General features: G+C 53.1%; 1 protein-coding gene across 3 annotated transcripts; it reads right to left on the bottom strand.

The window, feature by feature from the left end:
• Window positions 1-176: 176 nt before the first annotated feature.
• On the bottom strand, window positions 177-21,484 carry LOC137353211 (dapper 1-like). Of its 3 annotated transcripts, none has more exons than XM_068019279.1 (3): window positions 21,357-21,484; window positions 14,695-14,760; window positions 177-3,969 (listed from the first exon to the last, which is right to left on the bottom strand). In XM_068019279.1, the coding sequence occupies exon 3, from the start codon at window positions 3,854-3,856 to the stop codon at window positions 2,120-2,122; it is 1,737 nt and encodes a 578-aa protein (XP_067875380.1). In that variant the 5' UTR covers window positions 3,857-3,969; window positions 14,695-14,760; window positions 21,357-21,484; the 3' UTR covers window positions 177-2,119. The 3 variants fall into 3 exon arrangements, with proteins under 3 accessions (XP_067875380.1, XP_067875379.1, XP_067875381.1); XM_068019278.1 differs by lacking the exon at window positions 14,695-14,760 and adding an exon at window positions 14,392-14,556; XM_068019280.1 differs by lacking the exon at window positions 14,695-14,760.
• Window positions 21,485-22,654: the final 1,170 nt, after the last annotated feature.

Below are 22,654 nucleotides of genomic sequence, written 5' to 3'. Positions count from 1 at the left end.
TGTGTCCTGGGATGTGGAGACATTCGTTGTTAAGGCTCAGGGTGGATTTCGATCACAGCCAGAGGAAAGCCAGTTCCACTGCGGCCTTCAGCAGCTCCGAGCGGGTTTGGACGTGGGCAGCCCTACCCCATGCCCCTCCCCTTCTCCCCCCCCCCCCCCCCCCCCACATTCCAGCTGGCACAAGGGCTTCTGCAGTCAAGTGCCTTATAACAGGTCGGTTAGTTCGTCAGCCTCACCGGCCCACAACCTCTCCATCACCCGCCGTCGCAAATTGTTGGGGGAAAACAAAATGGCTTGAAAACTGTGCCCATCGTGTGACTCGCTGAGCAACAGTGGCTTGAGGGATTAAACCACCCCCCCTCCATACCCTCTCCCCCGGGGCCTGGTCCTTCATTTCCAATAATAAAGGGAGAAAAGAAAGAATCAACAACAATAACTTGGATTTATTTAGCACCCTGGAGTAAAACGTCCCAAGGTGCTTCACAGGAATGCCAATCAGACGAAACGTGGCACGGACCCAAAGGAAGTAAATCTTTAGACAGGAACCAAAAGCTTGGACAGAGAAATAGATTTTCAGGAGCGTTTTAAAGGAGAGAGCGAGGCGGAGAGGTTTAGGGAGGGAATTCCAGAGCTTATGGCTGGGGCAGCTGAAGGGTGAAAGACAGAGATGCACAAGAGAAGAGGAACTTCAGTTACGAGGATCGAATGGAGAAGCTGGGGCTGTTCTGCTTGGAGGAGAGAAGATTGAGAGGAGATTTGATAGAGGTGTTCGAAACCATGAGGGGTCTGGACGGAGTAGAGAGGGCGAAACTGTTACTGCTGCCAGAAGGTCCGAGAACCAGAGGACATCGATTCAAGGCGATTGACAAAAGAAGCAACAGCGACACGGGGAAAATCTTTTTATGCAGCGGGTGTTTAGGATCTGGAATGCACTGCCCGAGAGCGTGGTGGAGGCAGGTTCAATCGAGGCTCTCAAAAGAGAATTGGAAAATTATCTGGAGAGGAAAGATTTGCAGGGCTGTGGGGAAAGGGAGGGGGGAGTGGGACTAGGTGAGTTGCTCTCGCAGAGAGCCAGCATGGACACGATGGGCTGAATGGCCTCCTTCTGTGCTGTAACCATCCTATGATTCCGTAAGAGGCCAGAATTGGAGGAGTGTAAAGGTTGCGGAGGATTGTAGGGCTGGGGGATATTGCAGAGAGGGAGTTAAACAGCAAGATGAGAAATTTAAATTTGAGGTGTTGAAGAATGAGGAGTTGGCGTAGGTTGGTGAGTCAATGCTGACGGGTGAAGAAGTGCCCTAAAAAGGATGGAGAGGTGCAAACTGATGAGGCTCACTAGCCGAGCCCTCGTACGGCACTTGACCTTAGAAGCTTTGTAGCAACTGCGACATCAAACACTTTCTATGGTAACATAGAGTTAAATAAATCGCAGTCCGCTAACACTGCATAAAATTAATACACACCCCTCCGTTGATACAATCAGTGAGTTCTGTCTGCCTGGCAAAAACATAACACATTCCAGCACAACTCGCCCACCAATTGAAACTGCCCTTCGACGTGCCGCCCTCTTGAAGCGATTCTCTTAGACGCTGAGTGACTTGTCAACCCGTGGAAAGTGCATCTACTTGCCAACGAGGACCAAATTTTCTTTTTGTTTTTAATACCTTGCGGTCCACCCGTGGCTCAGTTGCGAACACGCCCGCCTCCAAGTCAGAAGCTCCTGGGTTCAAGTCCCAGTCTGGAGACTCGAGCCCCGTAACATGGGCCACCGCTCCCCCAGCGCAGCACCGAGGGAGTGCCACACTCTCGGAGGTGCCCTCTTTCGGATGCGACGTTAAACCGAGGGCCCCGGCCACTGTTTCGAAAGGAAGAGCAGAGGGAGTTGTCCCTAGGTGTCCAATATTCATCCCTCGACCAGAATCACTTTAAAAAAAAACAGATAGTCTGGTCATTTATCTCTGGGATCTTGCTGTGCGCAAATCGACTGCTGCGTCTCCCGACATTTACAAACAGGCTTCAAGAAAAGTAGAGTATTTTGTTGGCTGCAAAGCGCTTTCGGGACATCCTGAGATGGCGAAAGGCCCAAAATTTAAATGCCAGCGCGTCCTTCTTCCCTTCATCAGACGGTAGTCATTACCTTGAGGGAGCCAGTACGGAAACGGAGTATCTTCTTCTTCAACGCGTGGGAAGCTTTGATCTTCACAAAGACCTTGGGCTGCGCGGCGTCACGTCCGGCAGCCTGTGGCACAACCTGCTGGGGCCACACCAGGCCTGCACCGTCCTCGTCTGTATCACTGGAGCAGGTGCTGAAGCCGGGCGACTCCACCTCGCTCAGGCTGGACTCGCTGTCGCCAAAGCAGTTGGCAGCATAAACTCCGACCCCTGGGCCCCCCTCCTCTCCCGTTGTCGCCACCGTGCCGGGCTCGTGGCACTGGGCTGGGTACTCCGAGTCGCTGCCCGGGGGCCCCTGGGCCCCGGGGGCCTTCTGGTACCTCTTGGCCCGCCGCTGCCCCTCGCCCGGTGGGTAGGGGTCAGAGGTCGCCGGCGTTGCGTCGTCCCGGCAAATCTCCGCCGTCGACTTCCACCGCCGGTAGCTGCCGCTTTGGTGGCGCCTGGACCGCAGCGGCCTAGCCAGCATGGCCTCGTCCCGCTCCACCGTGTTGTACTTGACGCAGGCTATCCCCTGTTTATTGAGGAGGCTGTTTTCTGATTGCGAGCGACAGGTCTTCTTGCCCCGCGGGGAAGGCTTCCGCCCACTCCTCTTGGCCAGCTCAGCCTCCTCGCTGAAGCGGCACTTCTTGCTCGAGGCCTTGCCCTTCTCCCGAAAGCCCTGAGGCCCTCCCTCGGGCGACATGTCCAAAGACCGGCCCTTACTCAGCACCGCGGCTTTGGTCTTGCCGCTTTGGTTGGCAGTGTGGGCTTTGTACTGCTGCTGAGCCGGGATGTACTGCGCGTTGACCATCTGGTACCCCAAGTCGTCCGTGCTGTGTGGGGGCGACCTTTTATCTCTGACCTCTGACCCGACCCGCTGGTCGAAAGTCGGGGAATGGACGTCAACGGACTCGGGCCTAACAGACATGAAAGCCTGAGGCCTGTCATCCAACTCGTACACGTTCTGGTAATAACTCTCCTGAGGTGAGCTCCTCATGGCCGGATGATAATTCAACTCATGATACTCAAGTGAGGTTGGCCTCATTGGGGGGGTGTTGGCCATCAACCTGATTGGTTTCCTCAGACTCTGGGAACACTGGGTCTCCTCGGCACCCTTTTGCTGTTGAACAAAGCTGTCTGGTGCTTGGCAACCTGGAATATTTTTCTTGGCCGACAACTGATCCCTGCCTGCATTCCACTGGGGCCTGTACTTTGGAGATGGCAGACTTCCGTCAAAGCTGTGGGAATTGGAGATATTTCTTCTCTCAGATGAGGGATGAGTTGGCTCACAATTTGCACCTTGTGGGTTGGCTGCTTCCACATTTCTCTGGCACATGCTGCTCTGTCTAATCAGACCTTTTATGGACTCTGTGCTGAGGCTGGTCCTTGGCTTGTTCGAACGAACTGGATATATCCTTTTATGAACCAGGCCTGCTATGTAATTCTCCAGCCTCTTCGACTGCACAGCCTCCAGGCCATGAGGCAGCTCGCCCTGGGAACCATAAAACATCTCCCCATCGGCATCCACTTTGTAACCACTCAGGAAAGAGCTGGGAGACAAGGATTTCTCCTCACTGTTCACCCGCAGGGCTTGACAGAGCAGTGGGCTCTGGACTGCCATGGCGTGGAGCGGACTTGGGTAAGGGAACAGGTCCAGGCCGTCGCGGGTTATCAAGTCGCACTGGTACTTTGGCCGCACATCCATCAGAGCCTCCAGCGAGTCCGAGTGGGTCGCAGAGAAGGAACGGGGGATAGACGAGACATAATCACTGTCTGCATAGCTCAAACTCTCCTCTTGGTCCAGGTGCAGAGGCTCAGCTGAAACGACAATCAATAGTCAGCATTAGACAACATGTCCCCAAGTGAGAGTCCAATGTTCCCAGGGCAGATACAGAATAAAGCTCCCTCTACACTGTCCCATCAATCACTCCCAAGGCAGGTACAGCACAGGGTTAGATACAGAGTAAAGCTCCCTCTACACTGTCCCATCAAACACTCCCAGGGCAGGTACAGCACAGGGTTAGATACAGAGTAAAGCTCCCTCTACACTGTCCCATCAATCACTCCCAAGGCAGGTACAGCACAGGTTAGATACAGAGTAAAGCTCCCTCTACACTGTCCCATCAATCACTCCCAAGGCAGGTACAGAAAAAAAAAGACGGGGGTTAGATACAGAGTAAAGCTCCCTCTACACTGTCCCCATCAAACACTCCCAGGACAGGTACAGAAAAAAAAAGACGGGGGTTAGATACAGAGTAAAGCTCCCTCTACACTGTCCCATCAATCACTCCCAAGGCAGGTACAGAAAAAAAAAGACGGGGGTTAGATACAGAGTAAAGCTCCCTCTACACTGTCCCCATCAAACACTCCCAGGACGCGTACAGCACTGGGATTGGCTGGTCAATTTGGAGCACTTCCTGCCAGCAATCAGGGGGAGCAGCTGCACCTGTGTTGCTGCAACTGGAACTGGAGAGAGGAGTTACTGCAGAGAGGTGACTGTAGAGTGGAGACAGCTGTATTTACTGTGGAACTGTTGCACTTTTTCAAGACTAAGAAGACCTGAGAGTCATTTTGGAGAGGTGGGTGTTGGAGCACCAGAGAACTGTTGGTTGTTTGAACTGTTGGGGGAGGGAGAAGGCACCGGAAGATCCAGGGGTGGGGCTGCCAAATTCTATAGGGAGCCCTTGTATTTGGTCTTGTGTTTATCTGCCATCCTGCACAGAAGGGGCTCCCTCCCCACCCCCAACTGTGTGGCTCGGGACGGCTGGAGCTGCCCAGCTGAAGAAAATCCTTACACAACAACAGAAAAGGGAGAGAACCAGGCGGCTCTAACCGACCCGGGTGAAGAACCCTCCCCTAACTGGAAGAGTGAACTGTCGACTCTGCAGGAAGGTGCTCCAACCACCAATTGAAGTGTAACATCCTCGCAGCTGTTCTCTCTCTTCCATCACTCGGCCACCTATCCTCTCCTCTCCTTGTCCTTTTCAGCCCTATCCTCCTCTATTCCCATCCCCCCCTCCCCCATCATATTGCTTGTGTTAAAGAAAACTGTCGTGTGCTTTGTTTCTTGGGAGTGGGCGTAGCTCTGCGACCCCATGGCAAGCCCCTCTTCGCCGGTGGCGGGGCCTTCCCGTTCATATGCTGCTGCGGCTGCTGCAGCTGCATCTGTTGCCCCGTCACCGTTTGCTTTATTAACATCGAAGCATGGGGTCAAGAGCTACGTCCACCCGAACATGACTATCGAGGCATGCGTGAAAGCAATGGCCGAGGTTGTCGGCCCTTCGGCCATTGTTGCAGCCTCTAAAATGTACGGGAAGGCAGTGTTTTTCCTGAGGACCGAGCGGGCGGTGTCCCTGGTTCTGAGCAAGGGGCTCACCGTGGGCAGGACCTTTCTGCCAGTGGACCCCCTGGAGGCCACTGCGCAAAGGCTCATTCTATCCAATGTCCCGCCCTTCATTCCTGGTGAGCTCCTCCTTCCCCACCTGCACCATCTGGGGGAGGTAAAGACGGGGCTCACCCCAGTCCCGCTCGGTCTTCGGGAGAACAGCCTCCGACACGTGTACTCCTTCCGCCGCCAGTTATTCATGCAGCTGGCGCGGGAGGAGGTGACAGAGGGCCACTTTAATGTAGAATTCCAGGGGACGGCCTACCGCGTCTTCTGGACCTTGGACGGGGTGCGGTGCCATGTCTGTAAGGGGGTGGGGCATGTTCGTAAGAACTGCCCCAACCTCCCGGCTGCCAACTCCAACTCGGCGGCACAGGGTGGCGACGCTGCACCTCCTCCCACCCCCCCTACACCACCACCAGATACCATTCAGTCGGTACCGGAGGCTGTGGTTTTCACCAGCTCGTTGAGCTGCTGGCTGACGACAGATCCTCCATCACGGATCCGGAGGGAATGGGCCTCCTGGTCCGTACTTATTACAGTGCGTCGTTCTCTCCGGATCCATCCAGCGAGGATGCGTGTAGAGTTTTGTGGGAGGACCTGCCGCAGGTCAGCCCGGAGGGCGCCGAAGGATTGGAGGCTCCGCTCACGTTGGCGGAGCTGACTGGCGCCCTCCACCAGCTCTCGAGGGGCAAATCCCCAGGGCTGGATGGGTCGACCGTGGAGTTCCTCAGGGCGTTCTGGGACATCCTGGGGGACAATTACGCGCGGGTCCTGGGGGAAAAGCCTGGCGACCGGGGAGATGCCCCTCTCGTGGCGCAGGGCGGTCATCGTCCTGCTGCCGAAGAGGGGGCGATCTCCGCCTGCTTAAAAACTGGCGTCCGGTCTCCCTCCTCAGCACGGATGATAAGATCTTTGCCCGGGCTATGTCTACCCGCCTGGGCTCCGTGCTGGCCCACATGATCCACCCCGACCAGTCCTACACGGTCCCGGGCCGGTCCATCCAGGACAACATCCACCTGGTCCGGGACCTGATCCATCTTTCCCAGAGGACTGGTCAGTCGGTCGCCTTTCTCTCCCTCGATCAGGAGAAGGCGTTCGACAGGGTGGATCACGATTACCTTTTCGGGACTCTGCGCACTTTCGGACTCGGGCCGCATTTTGTGGCCCGGGTCCGACTTTTATACGCCGCCGCAGAGTGTCTAGTCAAAGTTAACGGGTCCTTGACGGCGCCCCTTCGATTTGGGAGAGGAGTGCGTCAGGGATGCCCCATGTCTGGCCAATTGTATACCATCTGCGTGGAGCCCTTCTGTGCCTGCTTCGCAGGAGGTAGACTGGATTGGCTCTGCGCGAGCCGGCCATGCAGGTCGTCCTCTCGGCTTACGCCGACGACGTGCTCCTCGCAATCACAGATCCCGTTGACTTACGGAGGATGCGCGACTGCCAGCAGACCTTTTCTGCCGCGTCCTCCCTGAGGATCAATTGGGAGAAAAGTTCCGGACTCCTGGTTGGTCAGTGGCGGGTGGACTCCCTGCCGGAGGAGATGGCACCTTTTGCGTGGAGCACCACGCACCTCCTCTATCTGGGAGTCCACCTTAACCCCGCTGAGGAAGCCTGGCCGGCAAACTGGCAGGAGTTGGAGGCGAATGTCACCGCTCGGCTGGGGCGCTGGACAGGACTGCTCCGAGTGCTTTCCTACAGGGGCCGAGCGCTGGTCATAAACCAACTGGTGGCCTCCATGCTGTGGTACCGGTAGGTCACTTTGGCCCGCCCCCTGTATTTGCCAACAAGATCCAGAAGAAACTCGTCGATTTCTTCTGGGGTAAGAGGAAACACTGGGTCTCTGCTGCGGTCCTAAGTCTCCCGATCGAGGAGGGCAGCCAGTCGCTGGTGTGCGCCCGCACCCAGGCTGCGACTCTCCACCTTCGGACCCTGCAGAGATACCTGTACGTCGAGCGTCCTCCCAGATGGTGTGCGCTGGCGACGTATTTTTTCCGCCAGTGTCACTGCCTTCAAGACGACACGCAGCTCCCGGCGGAGTCCGTTAGCCGCGCCTCTCTGAGGGAGTTGCCTGTCTTTTACCGGGATCTATTCAGAGTCTGGAACATGGTTGCCTCCAGTCGGGGCGCTCCCCCGCCGGCGGAGAGTGCCTCGGCTGTCCGGGCAGCCGACTCCGGGGACGGTCCGGCGGGCGGAGGAGTAGCCGAAACCCCGGGACGCCCCTCACTGCGGGTGGCGAGGGGGCACGGGAGTGCGGGGCGCTCCCGGCCGAGCTGACCTCCGCTCGGCCGGAACTGCTCATCGGACCCAGGCCCCGAAACCCTCCTCGGTAGCCGGTCCCACATAACCCGAGCCGCCTCTCGGAAATGCCCTCCGTGCCATTCCAATCGGCGTGGAGGGGTTTCCTGTACGGGCTGCTCCTGCACACTCTCCACTTCCTCGCCCTCGTCAGCCGGCCAGACACGCCCTGGCGGTCGGCGTTGCCATCTGGCGGCGAGGGGAAACCCCGATGGAGGTCGCTCTACGCAGGAGTTTTCCCCCTTTACATCGGGGACCTGGGGTGGAGGGTGTTGCACAGAGCAGTCCCGTGCAATAGACTTTTAAGTAGGTTCACAGACTCCCAGGCCGCCTGTAGTTTCTGCGGCCTGGACGAGTCCGTGTTCCATGTTTATACGGAGTGTGCGAGGTTGCAGCCCCTCTTTGAGTATTTGAAGGGGCTGCTCCTCAAATTCTGGCTGCACTTCAGTCCCACGCTCCTGATCTTTGGGCACTCGGTGTGGAGGGGCATGGGCCGGGAGGAGGATCTCCTTGTCGGTCTGCTGCTGGGCCTGGCCAAGGTGGCAATTCACAGGTCCAGGCTGCGGGCTGTCGGGGGGTCCGTCCTCCCCGATTGCCTGCCCCTCTTCCGCGGTTACGTTCGCGCCCGGGTGTCCCTGGAGAAGGAGCATGCGGTGTCCGCCGGTACGCTTGAGGCCTTCCGCGACCGGTGGGCACCGCAGGGACTCGAGTGCATCATTGACGCTGAAAATGGCATTTTAATTTGAGTTTTTTGTTGATTTATCTGGTTTTAAATAAAGTTATTTAAACAAGAAATGTAAATATGTATATAAAGGGGGCCTGAGGAATAAAGGCCCCCTCAACATGAAAATATAAAAGGGGCCTGGGGTATAAAGGTCACCTAAAAAAAAAACGGGGGTTAGATGCAGAGTAAAGCTCCCTCTAAAAAAAAAAAACGGGGGCTAAGAAACATAAGAACATAAGAAATAGGGACAGGAGTAGGCCATTCAGCCCCTCAAGCCTGCCTCGCCATTCAATAAGATCATGGCTGATCTGTCCCAGGCCTCAACTCCTCTTTCGGGCCTGCTCCACATTCCCCTCGACTCCCCGAGATTTCAAAAATCTATCTACTTCCTCCTTAAATACATTTAGTGTCCTAGCCTCCACAACTCTCTGAGGTAGAGAATTCCAGAGATTCACCATCCTCAGAGAAGAAATTCCTTCATAGCTCAGTTTTAAATGTGCGCCCCCTTATTCTGTAACTATGTCCCCTAATTCAAGATTCCCCCACCAGTGGAAACATATTCTCATAATCTACCCTGTCGAGCCCCCTTAAAATCTTATATATTTCTATAAGATCACCTCTCATTCTTCTCAACTCCAATGAATAAAGGCCTAACCTGTTTAGCTGTTCTTTATAAGACAACCCCTTCATCCCAGGAATCAGCCTAGTGAACCTTTTCTGAACTTTAAAAAAAAACGGGGGTTAGAAAAAAAAGGCAGGGTTAGATACAGAATAAAGCTCCCTCTACACTGTCCCATCAAACACTCCCAGGGCAGGTATAGCACAGGGTTGGCTTCTGCCTGATTGGGACCCCTGAGTGCATCAACGAGGTGCAGCTGACAGTGCTGCAGTCAGTTGCTTGAGAGGGAGAGCTCAGGAGAGAGCATTTTGAATAACTTTTGCGACAGAGGAGGAAAAGACTTTTCAAACATCGGGCTGTGTTTCGAGGTGGATGTCGAGCACCAGACTTGAATTTGATTTGGACTGTTGGGAGAGGTGGGAGAGGTCGGAAGAACAAGGGGTGGGGGCTGTACAATTCTGCAGGGAGCTGTGCAGTTGCACTAAACATACAAGGAAGCTTCGTCCCCACCCCAATTACCCAGCCTGGGTCAGCTGAAGCTGCCTGGCTAAGAAGAAAGCAGAAGACTTTCGGCTGACCCAGGTGAAGACACCTCTCCCCAAACAGAAGACCAGAAGAGTTTGTGAAGGACTGTTTGATTGAACTGTTGTCTGTCATCCCACCTCGGTGAAGCAAGTCATCACTCTCAGCCTCCCTTTTCCTCTTCAGCATACCCTCTGCCTCTCCCCTACCTTATTACTTATTATATTTATTTATTTAGTTAGTTATTCTTGCTTTATTTCAAATCTGTAGGCCTACAATTGGGGTGGGGTTTAGCTCTTGACCCATGGCAAGTCCATCTGTGCCGGTGGCGGGGCCCTCTAACACCTAAGCGGCTGCAGTCTCTGCGGCCGCCCATGTGGCCCTTTCACCATTCAAGCTGATCACTTCCAGCAATGGGGTGAAGAGCTATGCCCAGCCCAACATGTCTATTGAGGCTTGCGTAAAGGCAGTGGCCGAGGTTGTCGGCCTCTCAGCCATTGTGGCAGCCTTGAAAACGTACAGGAAGGCTGTGTCCGTCCTGAAGACCGAACAGGAGGTGTCCCTGGCCCTGAGTAAGAGGTTCACTGTGGAGGGGGACCTTCCTGCCTGTGGACCCTCTGGGGGCCACTGCACAGTGGATAATGTTGTCAAACGTCCCACCCTTTATTCCCAGTGAGCTCCTCCTCCCTCACCTGCACCATCTGGGGGAGGTGAGGTCTGGGATCACCCCAGTCCCGCTCAGTCTTTGGGACAACAGCCTGCGACATGTCTACTCCGTCCGCCGCCAGCTATTCATGCGGCTGGCGCAGGAGGCGGCCACGGAAGGCTATTTTGCTGTTCAGTTCCAGGGGACAGCCTACCGTGACCTCTGGACCTCGGACGGGGCATGGTGCCATGCCTGCAAAGGGGTGGGGCATGTTCGAAAGAACTGCCCCAACCTTGCAGCCGCCAACTCCACCTCAGCAGCCCAGGAGGGCGCTGCTGCACCTCCTCCCACTCCCCCTCCACCTCCTACAGGCACCCGGCCTCCAGCAGGGAGGGTGTGTCCATCCGAGTGGAAGGAAGACACGGAGAAAAAATATACACTGAGAGGCATGTCCCTGGACACCGAGGCACAACCCTAGTGAGCTCAGGCCAAGGCCCGATCCCGGGGAACCCACCTGCCCCAGGGCTGCGCTCAGGCCCAGGGTAACCAGGCAAAAGGAGGGTGCGGAGACAGAAGCTTCTGAGGACATGGAGGTCTCGGAGCCTCCGCGCCTCGTGGAAAAAGACAGGTGAAGGCACCCCTCCACAGAGGTAACAGAGGGCCCTGAGGTGCAGGGCCCATCTGCTGGAGGGGAGCTGTCTCCTGGTTCACCCTGTCACCACCATCAAGGCTGTAAAGCCTCGGCACGCGCTCCCTACCCCTCAGGATGGAGGGGTGGGGGAGACCCCTGTACATGTGGCCCCGCCTGAAGGAACAGGTGGAGCTCTGCTTGGGGTGGGGGGGAGCCTGGAGACACTCCTGAAAAAGCCTCCCATTCTGCCATTGGGTCGGGTGCCCCGAGTGGAAGGGAGAGTGAGGCCCCATTAGGGTCGGCCCTCCCAGCCAAAATCCACTCCCAACCATGGTGCACCCGGCCCAGTTATGGGTGAAAATGCTGCCCCGTCTGCTGGGCCTATGGGTGCTGGTGGGGCAGGAGATGGCCTCCTCTCTCCACCTCCGATCTCGGCTCTGGCTGGACTTCCGGAGTCGGAAACTTCCATCTCCCCTGGGCCGCTCACTGGCCTGGGAATGAAGGTGGAGGGGGGGATCTGAGCTGTTGGCGCCCATAGGCTTCAGTTCCACAGAAGAACCCAGTGACGACTCCTCCGCCATCGATCCTGGGGTGAGATTGTGATGGAGGGAGGACCAGCTAGCGCGGCCAGGACATCCACCCCCACAGTTTGTGCTGGGTATGTCGGCCACTGGCAGTGACGACCCAGAGGAGGATGAGGACTCAGTGTGGGGCACCGAGGAAAACCTTGAATCCATAACCAGTGCGGCGGTGGAATCCCTCATGCCTTCTGCCGAGTCTCCTCTCATCCCCACCGTGGAACTCCGGGACTTCCTTGCAGCATACAGGGCTTGCCACAATAAAGTTCAGCTGGCCCTCGGTGGGTAGTCAAGTTTGGCGCTGATCATCCAGTCCGTCTGTGCTGCCCTCAAGAAGGCGGGGAAGGATGCAGGCGTGAAACTGGTTAAGAGGCGCTGGTTTAAAGCGTTCCTCAATGGGTTGCTGGGGGAGTGGAAGGCGAGGTGCACTTCCACTCCCTCCTCACAGTATGGTGTCAGTGATGGGATCAAAGTATTTTTGACATGAAGGTAACCATAGCCAACCTCAACATCAACAGCAGCAGGGGGTCTCACCACAGATTTCACAATCTCTCAGTCCTCAGGGAAGGGAGATACGTAGTGAGCTTTCTGCAGGAAACCCACACCGTTCCGGGAGATGAAGCCACCTGGCTCCTGGAGTGGCAGGGTGAGATCTACATGAGTCACCTATATCTAGTGGGGTGGCTATCTTGTTGGCCCCAATTTTCAGCCGGAGATCCTGGGGGTCAAGGAGCTTGTGCAGAGTCGCTTGCTCCACCTCGCCGTTCACCTGGGTAGCGTGCTGCTCCACTTTGTGAACGTGCACACGCCCAGGTCCGGTGCATAGCAAACACGCTTCTTGAAAAAAGTGTCCGTTTTCTTGAGCTCTATCGATAGCAACGAGTCCATCATCCTCGGGGGGATTTTAACTGTACCCTCGCGGTGAGGGATCACTCTGGTCCCTAGCGCAGCCAAGCGTCAGTGGAGAAGTTGAGGGAACTGATCAACTCCCTCAACTTGGTGGACGTCTGGCAGAATCTCCATACCGACTCCAGCGCCTTCACATGGAGGTCTGGAGAAGGAGGGTCCCGAATCAACCGCCTCTACATTTCGCAGGCGTACGTCTCCCGCGTCTCGGCTGGTGCCGTGCTCGGACCACCACCTGGCGTGGGCAAAGTTCACTCCGCTCAGCATGCGGGCGGGGTCCGAGTGCTGGCGCTTTAACAACTGGCCACTGGAGAATGAGCGATTCTGGGCCAACTGGAGAAGGAAGAAGGGGGGATTCCCCTCCTTGAGGCTATAGTGGGATGTGGACAAGACTCACATCCGTGTCTTCTGTCAACAGTACACGAGGGGGACGACCAAAAGGTGGGAAGCAGAGATCGGGAGGTGCTCGACTTGGAGTCCCGTTTCGGTCATGCCGTCGCGGACCCGGCCTGTGGTAGGCGTACAAAGGGAAGGGCGCGCTGAGGGATCTGCAGCTCGTGGGGTCCTGAGGCGCATACGTGAGGTGGCGGATCCAGATCCTGGAAGATTTGGACCGCGCCTCACCCTTCTTCTACTCGCTGGAAAAATGGCGGGGGATCAGTAAGCAGCTCATTGAGCTGCTGGCCGACGACGGATCCTCTGTCACAGATCAGGAGGGAATGGGCCTCTTGGTCCGTACTTATTACAGTGCGTTGTTCTCTCCCGAATTGCGAGAGTGAAAGAGAGGGGAAGAGAGACAAAAATGGAGAGAGATTACCAGCAAGAGTCGCTCCCTACCTCTCTCATGCCTAACACTCCCTTTCTCTGTTGCACTCTCTCCATCTACATTTCTCCCTCTCCCACAACATTTCACACACCATGCACATTTCTTGTATGCCTGTGTACACTGAAATAAAGATATCAAGTTACAAAAAAAAGTGGGTTAGATACAGAGTAAAGCTCCTGGAGGGTGTTTTATATGAAAATGATCTGTTACACTGGTTAGGGGGCTGTTTCCATGCTTTTTGTGTTCGGAAGCCAAAAGCAGTGAACTTTACAGCAGTGAGTGTTAGTGTCTTGAATTCCGTCAAGGAGCATCCCTTCTGCCAAGTCCGAATCCAGGTGTCAGATTCCATCTCAGGGTAGGTTTTTGTTAGGGAAGGATATTAAGGGATAGGAAACCAAGGTGGGTTAAGGAGCTATGATACAGATCTGCCATAGTCTAATTGAATGGTGGACAAGGTTCGAGGGGCTGAATGGCCTACTTCCGTTCCAATGCCCGACTCTGGGTTCGGCGGTCCTGAACCCCCGCCCCCTACTCGGTGACTCCTTCTGGAAATGCCGTTGGATTGGATTGGGGTGGGCTGCGCTGCCTTCCATGGTTGAACATCCTGACGACAGACACAGTCCAGGGCCCCTTGGATGAGATAATGGAGGGTGTGTACCCCAGCAAGGGATAGGACCCACTACAGGGGGAGGGAGATAGCATTTCTAAGTGATGGAGGAATTAAACTGAGAAGAAATTTTTGCCAAAATAGACAATTCCTGAAGGGAGTTTAAGATAATTTAGATCAAAAAAAAGTGAGGAGATAAAGAGATTTTGTTTTTAAATGCAGCAGGTTATGATCTGGAATGTTCTGCCTGAGAGGGCGTTGGAGGTAGATTCAATTGTAACTTTCAAAAGGGAAATTGGGTGAATATTTGGATAGAATTTTTCAAAGAGCCAACACAGCCACGATGGGCCGAAGGTCCTACTGGTCTAAAAGTGGACGTGCTGATTTTTTTTTGAACACTCATCTAGCTATCAGGCGAAGTGGCTGACACCCGGCTTCAAAAACACTCCACTCATCCAACCAGACAATTCTCCTGGGTATCAGCTGCTTGGCACCTACCGAAAGATTTGGGCCGTTCATTTGCATAATTAATGCGAGCTTCAGCCAAGCCAATCCGCGGATAGTTGCAGGCGGCAGACTGAAAGTTGGAAAAGCATTCGGCAAAGATGGAGGCAGAGGAGTCAGACAGTGCTGGAGATGGCCCTTCGCTCAGCTCATAGAAGCCTGTAGGAAGGAGCGGAGGGGAGTGGGGGAGGGGTGAGGGGGGGGGGGTGGGGGGAGGGAAAGAGGAAAGGAGGAAAGGGGGATGGAAGGGGGTAGAAAAAAAAAATCAGAACGTTAGGGTGTGGCTCAAACACTTGCCCAGTCTTGTCGCAAGAATTTCAGTCAAACGAGCACCGGGCGGGTGAACCTTTTGTGGAGTGTCTCCTAGAATGGTACAAAATAAAAAGAGCCAGTAACAAAGAAAGGGCATGGGCGGCGGCCGTAAAGAGTGTATAAGCTGCAAAACACTGGGGTACAGTACTGGTGGTGACAGGTCTGTCACTGTATAACACTGGGGTACAGCACTGGTGGGGACAGGTCTGTCACTGTATAACACAGGGGTACAGCACTGGTGGGGACAGGTCTGTCACTGTGTAACATTGGGGTACAGTACTGGTAGGGACAGGTCTGCCACTGTGTAACACTGGGGTACAGCACTGGTGGGTACAGGTCTGTCACTGTGTAACACTGGGGTACAGTACTGGTGGGTACAGGTCCGTCACTGTGTAACACTGGGGTACAGTACTGGTGGGTACAGGTCTGCCACTGTGTAACACTGGGGTACAGTACTGGTGGGTACAGGTCCGTCACTGTGTAACACTGGGGTACAGCACTGGTGGGGACAGGTCTGTCACTGTGTAACACTGGGGTACAGTACTGGTGGGTACAGGTCTGTCACTGTGTAACACTGGGGTACAGCACTGGTGGGGACAGGTCTGTCACTGTGTAACACTGGGGTACAGCACTGGTGGTGACAGGTCTGTCACTGTGTAACACTGGGGTACAGCACTGGTGGGGACAGGTCTGTCACTGTGTAACACTGGGGTACAGCACTGGTGGGGACAGGTCTGTCACTGTGTAACACTGGGGTACAGTACTGGTGGGGACAGGTCTGTCACTGTGTAACACTGGGGTACAGCACTGGTGGGGACAGGTCTGTCACTATAACACTGGGGTACAGCACTGGTGGGGACAGATCTGTCACTGTATAACACTGAGGTACAGTACTGGTGGGGACAGGTCTGTCACTGTGTAACACTGGGGTACAGCACTGGTGGGGACAGGTCTGTCACTATAACACTGGGGTACAGCTCTGGTGGGGACAGGTCTGTCACTATAACACTGGGGTACAGCACTGGTGGGGACAGGTCTGTCACTATAACACTGGGGTACAGCACTGGTGGGGACAGGTCTGTCACTGTGTAACACTGGGGTACAGCACTGGTGGGGACAAGTCTGTCACTGTATAACACTGGGGTACAGCACTGGTGGGGACAGGTCTGTCACTGTATAACACTGGGGTACAGTACTGGAGGGGACAGGTCTGTCTTTGATGGCAAGAGGGGATAAATTAAAGAAATTACACAACTTTGAGGTGAATTGGGTTATGTGCGAGTGAGCCCAATGTCAGCACTGCTCAAACTGATCTTAATATCCAGGCAATACAGTCAAACCCATTTCGGTGTATTTTTCCATATGCTGTGATCTGTTTCTCCCTATTTCTGTAACTTACTGCAATTCTCCAAGATCTTTTTGCTCCTCCAATTCTAGTCTCTTGAGCATCCCCGATTTCCATCGCTCCACCATTGGCGGCCGTGTCTTCAGCAGCCGAGGCCCCAAGCTCTGGAACTCCCTCCCTAAATCTGTCTCCTTCTCTCGCTCCTCCTTAAGATTCCCCTTCGATCAAGTGATTGATCACCTGTCCTAATATCCCCCTTAAGTGGTTCGGTGTAAAATTTTGTTTGATGAACGTTCTTTGAGAAGCGCCTTGGGACGTTCTTGCTACATTAGCGGCGCTAGATAAATGCACATTGCTGTTGTTGTCTCTCGTCACATTTCAGGGTCGCTGCTCCCTACGTACGCTGCCCCTCACTGAGAAGCTCAGCAGGTGACCCAGGCCTCTGGCCCAGCTGCGGAAAAACGCTCAGGAAGGCGGGGAAGGGGGTAGTTGCCGGGGGGAAAGGGAGGGAGGGGTCTCCTTCTTGCTTATTGACCCCATACGCAATTCGGACCCCGACTCCCTTTGTGGGCAGTCACGTGAGCAGGAGCGGCACAGTGGCGCAGTGGTTAGCACCGCAGCCTCACAGCTCCAGGGACCCGGGTTCGATTCCGGGTACTGCCTGTGTGCAGTTTGCAAGTTCTCCCTGTGTCTGCGTGGGTTTTCTCCGGGTGCTCCGGTTTCCTCCCACATGCCAAAGACTTGCAGGTTGATAGGTAAATTGGCCATTATAAATTGTCCCTAGTATAGGTAGGTGGTAGGGAAATATAGGGACAGGTGGGGATGTGGTAGAAATATGGAATTAGTGTCGGATTAGTGTAAATGGGTGGTTGATGGTCGGCACAGACTCAGTGTTTCAGTGTTGTATCTCTAAAAAAAAATATAAAGCAGCCCAGGCTTCCCTCCTGATCGCTAGGCCGTGGCGCACGCTCGTGGGGCAAGAGGGGATGGCCAGGATTGGGCTCAACTCTGTTGTTTCCCCACTCCCCCACGGTCGAACAGCCTGCTGGCACTCGCTGTGAAGTTCCTGGTGAGCAGCCCTCCACCTCCCTCCTGGAGTGACAGGGCACAGGGGATTCGGTCATGGGAATCAATGATTTTAGAAGCTGCAGGCTGAGTAGTGTGGTAGATAATTGCAGCCTGTAATAGCTTTCAGTCTTCTGTGGCAGTCTGCCAAAGCCTCTAAAGGGAAGGCAAAATCTATGGATTGCGAACTGTTTTTCTTAAGGATAGAAAAAAAAAATTCCCTTTCGTAAAGTGTCTCCCCTGCCAGAACTGGCCCCGGCACCCGCTGTGTGTGTGCGCCAGGTGGCGAGCAGTGGCTATTCGACTACGGATGTCTTCGTCACCGAGCACGGGAGAGCTGGGCCCTTTGCCAGCGCCGGTCACCAGTGCGGCTCAGCTGCCTTGATCAGACCAGGGGGACGAAACCTACAATCTCCCCATGGTTTCCAGGCCTCAGCTCCCACTGGATAAGCTCAAGTGAACCCAACACGATGAACGTGTTCGCGACGCTTAACTTTGTGGCACAGCTAACGACGTGCAGCACGGAACTTTATGGGCCACTCGTCGAGCTGAAACAATGGAGAGCAGTTTGAGGTTGACTTTTTCTTCCAAGAAGAATGGATGAAAGAGAAGGAAGACTTGTATTTATATAGCACCTTTCACAACCTCAGGGTGGCCCAGAACGCTTTACAGCCAATGAAATACTGCTCTGAAGTCGCGCAAGTTAGGAAACAGGGCAGCCAATTTGCGCAAAGGAAGATCCCACAAGCAGCAATGTGATGACAACCAGATCATCTGTTTATTTTAGTGATGTTAATTGAAGGATGAATATTGGCCAGGACACCAGGGAGAACTCCCCTATCCATGGGACATGGGATCCTCTACGTCCTCCTGAGGGGGGAGGCAGGTTTATTGGAAAGACGGCACCTCCGGCAGTGCAGCACTCCCTGGGTATTGCACTGGAGTGCCAGCCTAGATTTTGGTGCTCAAGTTTCAGGAATGGGGCTTAAACCCACAACCTTCTGAGTCAGAGGCACAAGTGTTATCACTTGAGCCACGGCCAACTCAACCTGGCTACAGCACTAGAGTTACACACTGTGAAAGTGTGTTTTTGTCTGGCTGATGAAACTAAAGGGTGGCAGCCAGAACGAGATGAGTGAAAAATTCAGAGGCACCTGTATATTTATCACACAATGACCACCACTAGAACAGATCAATTGGGTCTGCTGTTTGTGGGATCTTGCTGTGCATAATGTGGCTGCCACATTTACAACATTACAACAGGGACTACATTTCATTGGCTGTGAAGTACTTTGGGACATCCTGAGGCTGTCAAAGGCGCTATGGAAATGCAAGTCCTTTTTACTTGGCCTTCAGTTTTAATAGAGGGCTTTCAGTGCTGCTAAGGATGCTGGGATAGCCCTCCCTCCATTTCTCTCCAGCAAGGGAGCACAAGACAAAAGGCCGAGGAGATCGGCACAGCCCCTACAGGCACAAGATTGTGAGCTTGAGCCAGACAGAGAAGCAGGAGATTATAGTGATTACAGAACTAGACTAGCAAACGAAAAGTTATGACAGACAAGCTCAAGAAATCTAATCATTATTGAGAAAGGCATAAGTAAAATGGCCATGGAAATTACTGGGTTGTTTAAGAAAGCAGCTGGTTCACTGATGTCCTTCAGGGAAGGGAACCTGCCACGCCTTATCTGGATTAGCTGATGTGATTAATTCTCGATGCCCATTGGACATGAAGCCAAGGTCTCGCCTGCCCTCTCAGGTTGACGTAATGGTGCTATTTCGAAGAAGAGTATGGGAGTTCTTCCCTGGCCAATATTTATCCCTCAACCAAGATCAATAAAATAGATGATCTGGTCATCATCACATTGCTGTTTGTGGGATCTCACGGTGCACAAATTGACTGCTGCATTTGCTACAACAGCGACTACAAAAGTTTTTCATTGGCTGTAAGCAGTCTCATCATTCCATGAAAGAGCTCTGCAACATCCTGAAGTCATTGCAAGCTCTGTAAGTGCAAGCCTTTCTTATTAGAAGGCCTACCTACGCAGGTCAGCTAGGGACGAGCAGTAAAAGCAGCCTTAAACTTCCCGAGAACAAGCAGATGAAACAAAAAGGGATGCAAATCTCACTCATGAAACACGAAGTGCGTTGCTCAGCTTGAGAAAGCGAAGGGGACTTGCAGGCAACTGCTCCTTGCTTTGTACTGCACTTGGCCAATTGCCAACCTCTTTATAGGCACCTTGACACACTCTGGCAACTAACAGAACGTGTTACGCCAGAATCGGAGACAGTAATGAGCCTTTTCACAGATCAGCTTTACTGCTGCCAATGGGAATGGACGTGTATGTCTCTCACAGTGACATCAATTGCTCAAGGCCCATTACTGGGAATGCGTTGTGAAATAATTCAATCAATGAGGGGTTTTCCTGCTAAAGCTTTGAAATAATATATGGACAGAAACAAGGATAGACAGAGGGACAGGACAGTGTGGGGCAGACAGTAAAGGTGCAGAGAGAGAGAGAGAGAGAAAGAACAAAAGAAAGATCTTGCATTTATACAGCACCTTTCACAACCACAGGGCTTCCAAAGTGCCAATGAAATACTTTTGAAGTGTGGGTCACTCTTGTAATGTAGGGGAAGAAACCGACACAAATACAACCAGACAATAGAGATATTGAGGGGGTGGGGGTGGGAATTGAGCTGGAGAAAGACAGAAACAAAGAGGGAGATACAAGAACACAGAGAGAAAAGGACATGGCAATACAAATACACAGAAACACAGGCAGACGCAAAGATACTATAAATGAGGGAGTAGGAGAGAAAGGTATTGAAAAAAAGCCACTTACAGAGTAGAAACAGAGACAGTTCGAAAGAGATACAAAGCGGAAACACTAAATACAGAGGGGAAAGATTGAAAAGTAGGGAAACAGACAAAAGAGAAGAGACAGACAGAGAAATGATTAAAAGGCCAGAACTAAGTCTTCAGACAATCCAACTACATTTCAATGGTTGACAGGCAACTGCAGTGGGAAAACTTAACAGGAAGAACCCAAGGGCACAGAAATCAAACATTGCCCCTCAAATGACCTCAAACCCTTGACTTGGGATATTGTGCATCTTTGACAGGAACATCTGGAAGCTATTTTTCACTCTTTACAGATCCAGACAGATGTGCTAGGTATTTTCAGTATTTTCTGTTTGCATTTTAGGGTCAATTTGTTGAATGCCTCATTACACCAGGGAGTCTCATCCGCTGGCCCCACGTCTCGGGAAATGGCGGGTGTGCAGCTTGTGATTTTACTTCTGTGAATTCCCACATTTCCATGGTTGGAGACACTGAGTAACTTCTGTTATTGGCTGGCATCGCGGCTTCACTGCGTCGTTTTTGCTTCTGTATATTATTTTGTTCGTAAATAAATCCGAACAAGTCGCTTTAACCTGTTACCGTAGGTCTAGTCATGTGCTGTTTTCCACCTTCAAAGGTGCTGGGCAAATGTTGGTGGGCATTCCATGTATTTCCCCAGTAAGAAACTGTGTGAAACTAGAGTTGATTGCTATACCAGGGCATACCAGCCTGTACACAGACTGAATAAAGGGATAGGCTTCAAACCATTTAGATAGGCTCTGTGTTTATGGAAAGTGCAGCCTGGCCTAAGAGTTAGAAAGAAATGTAACATGATAATTGAAAGACCTTCTGTTCGACAGGAATTTAATTCTCTATCGTTGGCTAGTAAATCCATTCATTACTCAAAGCTATTTATATTTAATAATTTTTTTTTTAATTATTTTATGGAATGTGGGTGTCACTGGCAAGGCCAGCTTTTGTTGTCCATCCCTAATTGTCCTTGACAACTGACTGGCTTGTTGTGCCATTTCAGAGGGCAGTTAAGAGTCAACCACATTGCAGTGGGTCTGGAGTCACATATAGGCCAGACCGGGTAAGGATGGCAGATATCCTTCTCTAAAGGGCATTCGTGAACCAGATGGGTTTTTAACGACAATCGTGATTGTTTCATGGCACCATCATTGAGACTAGCTTTCAATTCCAGATTTTTATTATTTAATTGAATTTAAATTCTACCAGCTGTCGTGGTGGGATTTGAACCCGTGACGCCAGGGCATTAGGGTGGACCTCTAGATTATTAGCTCCGTGACATTACCGCTATGCCACCGACCCCCCTCATCTCCCCACCACACCACCCCCACCCCCCCCCCCCCCGTCTCCCCAGTCATGGCTTACCAGAGCTTGGGCGGCTGTCAATCTCTGGCTCCCCTCCAGACGTCTGCGACGCATCCAGTCGGAGGTCATTGACCTGCCTCTCCAGTTGCTGGAGAGGGCTGAGGAATGTGAGCTCTTGTCGTCTCAGACCATTCTGGGGGCACGAAAGGGGGAGAGCATGGAGAAAGAAAGACATTGTTAGAGATAAGGATGGCTATATCACATCACAAAGACTAACACAAACAGGTCACTACAAAAACTGCAGCTGCTCCTCGAAAGGAAGGAACTTGCATTTATATAGCGCCTTTCGCTTTCACATTCTGGGGACTGTCATTGCAACTTGAGCCACCCTATCGCTCACTGGGTGAATGCACGGCTTCGTGTGGTACTGAGCCACACAGGGGTTCTGTGCCAGCCAGTGGGTCGCACTCTCACCAGTCAGTCAGAAAGTTGGGGGTTCAAGAACACATCCAGTGAACACTTCCAGTGAACACTTCCAGTGCTGCCCTGTCGGAGGTGCCAGTTTTCGGAGAAGACGTCAAACTGCGGCTGCATCTCAGGTAGGCGTCCCAAAGCACTGCGGCCGATGAATTACTTCTTGAAGTGCCTGTTGTAATACAGGGAAGATGACAGGCAGTTTGCACTGAGCAACCTCCCACAAAGAGGAATGAAACGAGTGATCAGATAATCTGTTTCAGGTGTCGGTCTTCGAATTGCACCATGTACACAATGGCAATCATACTTCCCTCTAGAACTAGCTTCTCCTTGATTCCCATTCCATGTTGATTTAGGTCATCTCGCTGGGGAAGGGTGTGTGTGCTGCCAGTCCTTCTAAATTGGCCTCAAAGTCCTGATCTGTAAGCAAATGATCGGACAGAGCTCACACTCTCTTAACCACTATGCAGTGACCCTCCTGCTTGAATGCGTGTGTGTGTGTGTATGAAGAGTGGCAGGCATGGGCGGAGTGTGCCAAAGGGCAGTCAGTGCCAATGGAACTTGTGGCTCTCGGGAGAATGGGGGTGGGGGGGGGGTGAGAGAGATGGGGGGCAAGAGAGGATACTGAGCGAAAACAAAGAGAAAGACCCTTTCATCCAATAGCGAAGCCATCTGTCTCTCCCTGTCGCACGCATTGTGTCGGGGTCAAAACTCAAAACGCATTCCTACTAATTAGTAAAGTGTAGCAAATTTTTAATCAAAGCCTTTGCACAGCTGCTGATGTCCGCAGTGTCATTTCATTTTCCCAAGTCAGCCTTGCCTCCAGCCCATGGAATTAAGTCACTATGGACACAGCGTGTCCCGTGACCAGCATGAGCAGACTG

The sequence above is a fragment of the Heterodontus francisci genome, chromosome 40 (genome assembly GCF_036365525.1).
Source record: "Heterodontus francisci isolate sHetFra1 chromosome 40, sHetFra1.hap1, whole genome shotgun sequence".
NCBI lineage: Eukaryota > Metazoa > Chordata > Chondrichthyes > Heterodontiformes > Heterodontidae > Heterodontus > Heterodontus francisci.
The sequence above is the reverse complement of the archived record's forward strand: the minus strand, read 5'-3'. Positions and strand labels throughout refer to the sequence as shown.

Coding starts and splice junctions, on each gene's coding strand:
- LOC137353211 (XM_068019279.1), bottom strand. CDS start 3,856: ATGGATGTGCGGCCAAAGTACCAGTGCGACTTGATAACCCGCGACGGC.